We start from the raw sequence: 5,453 nt of genomic DNA on the forward strand, positions 1-5,453 counted from the left end.
GGATGGATGGATGGATGGATGGATGGATGGATGGATGGATAGATGGATGGACAGATGGATGGATGGATGAATAGTCAGATGGATGGACAGATAGATAGATGGAGAGATAGACAGATAGATGGATGGATGGATAGATAGTCGAATGGATGGACAGATAGAAGGATAGATGGATGATGATGGATGGATGGATGGATAGACAGATGGATGGATGGAGAGACGGATAGATGGATGGATGGATTGATGGATGGATGGATGGAGAGACGGATAGATGGATGGATGGATGGATGGATGGATGGATGGAGAGACGGATGGATGGATAGACGGATGGATGGATGGATGGATGGACGGACGGACGGACGGACGGACGGATGGATGGATGGATGGATGGATGGATGGATGGATGGATGGATGGATGGATGGATGGATGGATGGATGGATGGATGGATGGATGGATGGATGGATGGATGGATGGATGGATGGATGGATGGATGGATGGATGGATGGATGGATGGATGGATGGATGGATGGATGGATGGATGGATGGATGGATGGATGGATGGATGGATGGATGGATGGATGGATGGATGGATGGATGGATGGATGGATGGATAGATGGATGGACAGATGGATGGATGGATGAATAGTCAGATGGATGGACAGATAGATAGATGGAGAGATAGACAGATAGATGGATGGATGGATAGATAGTCGAATGGATGGACAGATAGAAGGATAGATGGATGATGATGGATGGATGGATGGATAGACAGATGGATGGATGGAGAGACGGATAGATGGATGGATTGATGGATGGATGGATGGATGGAGAGACGGATGGATGATGGATGGATGAATAGACAGATGGATGGATGGATGGATAGATAGTCGGATGGATGATGGATGGATGAATAGACCGATAGATGGACAGAAAGATGGATGATGATGGATGGATGGATAGATAGACAGATGGATGGATGGATGGATAGACAGATGGATGGATGGATGGATGGATGGACAGATGGATGGACGGATAGATGGATGGATGGATGGATAGACAGATGGATGGATGGAGAGACGGATAGATGGATAGACAGATGGATGGATGGATGGATGGATAGATAGTCGGATGGATGGATGAATAGACAGATGGATGGATGGATGGATGGATGAATGGACAGATGGATGGATGGATAGATAGTCGGATGGATGGATGAATAGACAGATGGATGGATGCTGGATGGATGGATGGAGAGAGGGATAGATGGATGGATGGATGGAGAGACGGATAGATGGACAGACAAATGGATGGATGGATGGATAGATAGTCGGATGGATGGATGAATAGACAGATGGATGGATGGATGGATGGATGAATGGACAGATGGATGGATGGATAGATAGTCGGATGGATGGATGAATAGACAGATGGATGGATGATGGATGGATGGATGAATAGACGAATAGACAGCCAGACAGACAGATAGATAGATAGATAGATAGATAGATAGATAGATAGATAGAAGGAAAAATAGATAGAAGATAAATGGATGGATAGATAGTCGGATGGATGGATGAATAGACAGATGGATGGATGCTGGATGGATGGATGGAGAGAGGGATAGATGGATGGATGGATGGAGAGACGGATAGATGGACAGACAAATGGATGGATGGATGGATAGATAGTCGGATGGATGGATGAATAGACAGATGGATGGATGATGGATGGATGGATGAATAGACGAATAGACAGCCAGACAGACAGATAGATAGATAGATAGATAGATAGATAGATAGATAGATACAGACAGTATGTTTTAATCTTCATTTTCAACACTACATCTGTTGTTTTATCAGTTTGAATAAATTTAAAATGTATGTATCTTTCTTTAAATAAATAAGTGACATATATTTCATGTTTAAGTGTGGCTGAAGATGTTTTTGTGGTGTGATCGGATCGGTCTGGTCATATTCCAGCCGCCCGTCAGCGCAAACACACTCGACTCACAGTCGCACACATAAATCACGCTGAATAGTTGACTCATGAACTCTGTGAAATGAGCGGCTCAGAGGCCAGAGGTGCAGGATACGAATTTATCGGTGAGTAGACGGAGCTGAAGGAAAAGAGGGCGGAGAAGACTTTAGAAGGAGAAAGAAAAGATCCCTACACGGGTCTGATTAGCATTTAACACGCTCACGAATTTCTGCAAATGCGGGACAATTGAAAAAAATCTTCATGTAGTTTTTAACATGAATTTGATATTTAAACTTGACATTTGAATTCAAAAATAGACAAAAAGTATCCTAATATTAGTCCATAGACTCTCTGTTTCTAAAGTCATATGACCGTTTGTGTGGAATAGACTCAAATTTAAGTTGTTATTCAATCATAATCTCTCAAATATGATGCGTCACAATTGTCACGTTTGGTGTCAATTAAACTGCGGTATACGGTGCGTGCTGGACATTACGGACCTCAAACGTCACTGGTTCTGACCCGTCTCAGCTTTCACGACTCATATCGTCTCTTTTATGACATTTTATGAAATTTTTAGCTTGACTGTCAAAAACTACAGTGATTCAATCATTATTTACAGACACTCATTTTCAAACTTTTTCCATGGATCACAACTGGAAAAAAAATCACGCAGTTATTAATATTAATTAGAAATTTGACATTTGAATTTCATTTTAAGTTTGAATTTAAATTAGAATTTTGAATCTGCAACAGTTCATAGTGATCATAGTGTCTGTCAAGCTCCAAAAAAGAAAATAAAACAGCATAGAAGTATCATAATATTAGTCTATTTCTATATTTCAAGTCTTCTGAAGATGCGATTCAATAATAATTTCTCTCATATCAAATATGGTGCCGTTACGTGTCGACCCAGTGTTATTTTAGTATCAATGAGATGCTCATAGTTTTTATTAATAATTATAATTATTTTCATATTTAAATTTTTATTAAAGTTTCGTGTGTTTTGTAATTTTTTATTAGTTTTTTTTTATTAATATCTGTATTATTTTAATTAATTTTTATTTCAGTTTTAATTTGAGTTATTTTAGTTCATTAAGTACAACAAAATGAAAATGAGAAATGCTTCCTTAGGAACTAGCTGAATAAAAATCAGTTTAAGTTTATTACAAAAACAAAAGATGTTCTTTATGGTTTTAGTTGTAATTTTTGTTTGAGTGAACTATAATAACCCTGGCCATGTCTGACTGCAAAATATGTCAACTTTCATGACTCGTACGGTCTCTTTTATGACATTTATTGCACTTTTTGAAACTCAAAAGTCACTTTGAACAGTTGTTGCATGGAAAAGAGTAAATAATGACACTTTTGGCCTTGACCAATATTCTCGGACGAGAAGTTTTCATTCCCATATCCAGAGTCCTCGGGCCGACGAAGCCCTTGAGGCCTTCAGATAGATTAAAAGTTCAAATAAATGAAACACTGCATGAAGACGGAGTCTCTCGGCCACTTCTCTCTCTCTCTCGCCGCGTGCACCGCATTCACCACACTCTTTCTCTCAGCCTCAGAAAAGCAACAATAGGACAGAAGACACAGTTGTAAGAAAAATTACAGCTTTACACTTTTCCACTCTTTCCCCGTCTTTCGCGCCGTTCTCCTTTTGAGGTGCAGCAGAAGACGTGGCAAAGAAACGGGGGTTAAAATGACAAGAGGGAAAAGGTTTGGTCTCTCTCAATGAGAGAGAGTGCTGAGAAAGTGAGGAGAAGAAAAGACGGAGCAGAATAGAAAGATAAACCAGGTCTTTACAGGGGGGCTTCTATTGTGAGAATCACTAAAACAGCTTTTCTCATGGACATTAAATGGACGTGCTCAAATATCTATGAATACTAATGGCCGATCAAAACGGATCATAGAGCACAATGACACCGCTGTCTGATAAAATCACATTACTAGTTCACTCGGGGTCCCACACAACCATTGAAATTCTAATTCTGCAAATATGGGAACGAGAGTTCGACTTTGTTTAACTGCCTGAAAACAGAGACTGACCGAAACATTTCACTGCACAAACACTCGCTGTATTATTGCACAGCTCTCTAAATATAAATATATATATATATCAGATTTAAATTTAAGTGCATGTGATATATGCTACACAGCAAATCTTAACTGCGTGATTTTTTATTTAGTTGCAAAATGTAACTCTATCATTTACTAACTGTATATATAAAGTTGTGTGTGTGTGTCTTTTCTAACAATATAAGACTTTACGATCACTTTTTATCAATTTAACACATCCTTGCTGAATAAAAGTATTAATTCCTTGCAAAAAATAAAAGAAAGAGAAAAAAGGACTGAGCCCAAACCTTTGAACGGTAGTGTGTAATGTTACAAAAGATTTCTATTTTGAATAAATTCGCTTTTTTTTTCCATCAAAGAATCCTGAAAAAAGTTTCAAAATTTGGCATCGATTGCTTCCAGCACTGATAATAAATCAGCATATTAGAATGATTTCTGAAGATCATGTGACACTGGAGACTGAAGTAATGATGCTGAAAATTCAGCTTTGATCACAGGAATAAATTCTATTTTAAATTCTATTAAAATAGAAAACTGTTATTTTAAATTGCAATAATTTTTCACAATATTACCGTTTTTCCTGCATTTTTGATTAAATAAATGCAGCCTTGATGAGCAGAAGAGACTTCTTTAAAAAACATTAAAAATCTTACAGATCTTAAACTTTTGAACGGCAGGGTATGTATGAAATTAAAACTGTTTTATCTATATTACCTTATCTATATTACAGAATGCAACTATATTATCGCACAGCTCTTTAAATAAAGATGGATATATAAGTACATCCTATTTATTTGCTTACAAACTATATTATTGCCCAGCTTTAATCTGTTCAAATATGGTGCAACTAATGCATGAAGATATTAAGACGTTATATAAACATTAACATATGATTTTCTGTAAAGCTGTAAAAAGTGCAACATAAATAATTTGACTTGACTTGACATGCAATTTATTTAGGTTACTTTAGATTTAACCTTAATTAATTGATCTCACAGTATGACCTAACTAGTAATATTACATTTTTGGTCATTCAAAAAAAAAAAAAATCTGTAATTAATGTGTTAATGTTAGATAGCAGAAATAGTTCACTCACTATAGAACATGAGATTTGTGCCTGTGTTGCTTTGAAACAGCAAACGAAACAGCAGTTTGCAGCATATTTGTGGAAAGTGTCGCTCACCTTTAGCGAAGTCAATCTCCAGCACATCTGGTTCATTGGGTGAATCTTCTGGGTTCTTGGTCATCTGGTAGAGATCTGAAGGTGCGTGATTCTGACGAACATCAGAAACGACGGGTTTAATTCAACAGTTCATCAGCAGCGCGCACACACACACACACACACACACTCACTCGCACACACACTCGCACACTCTCTCACACACACACACACACACAC

General features: G+C 37.8%; 1 protein-coding gene across 2 annotated transcripts in view; it reads right to left on the reverse strand.

The window, feature by feature from the left end:
* The window catches only part of LOC107689608 (argininosuccinate synthase), a 42,070-nt gene that overhangs the window by 17,904 nt on the left and 18,713 nt on the right, over positions 1–5,453 (reverse strand). For both annotated transcript variants that reach the window (XM_016487656.1, XM_016487657.1), the window contains one exon: positions 5,238–5,328. In XM_016487656.1, the coding sequence (XP_016343142.1) occupies positions 5,238–5,328 (91 nt within the window). The remainder of the gene's footprint in view (positions 1–5,237; positions 5,329–5,453) is intronic.

The sequence above is a fragment of the Sinocyclocheilus anshuiensis genome, unplaced genomic scaffold (assembly GCF_001515605.1).
Source record: "Sinocyclocheilus anshuiensis isolate Anshui unplaced genomic scaffold, SAMN03320099.WGS_v1.1 scaffold1613, whole genome shotgun sequence".
Classification (NCBI taxonomy): Eukaryota; Metazoa; Chordata; class Actinopteri; order Cypriniformes; family Cyprinidae; genus Sinocyclocheilus; species Sinocyclocheilus anshuiensis.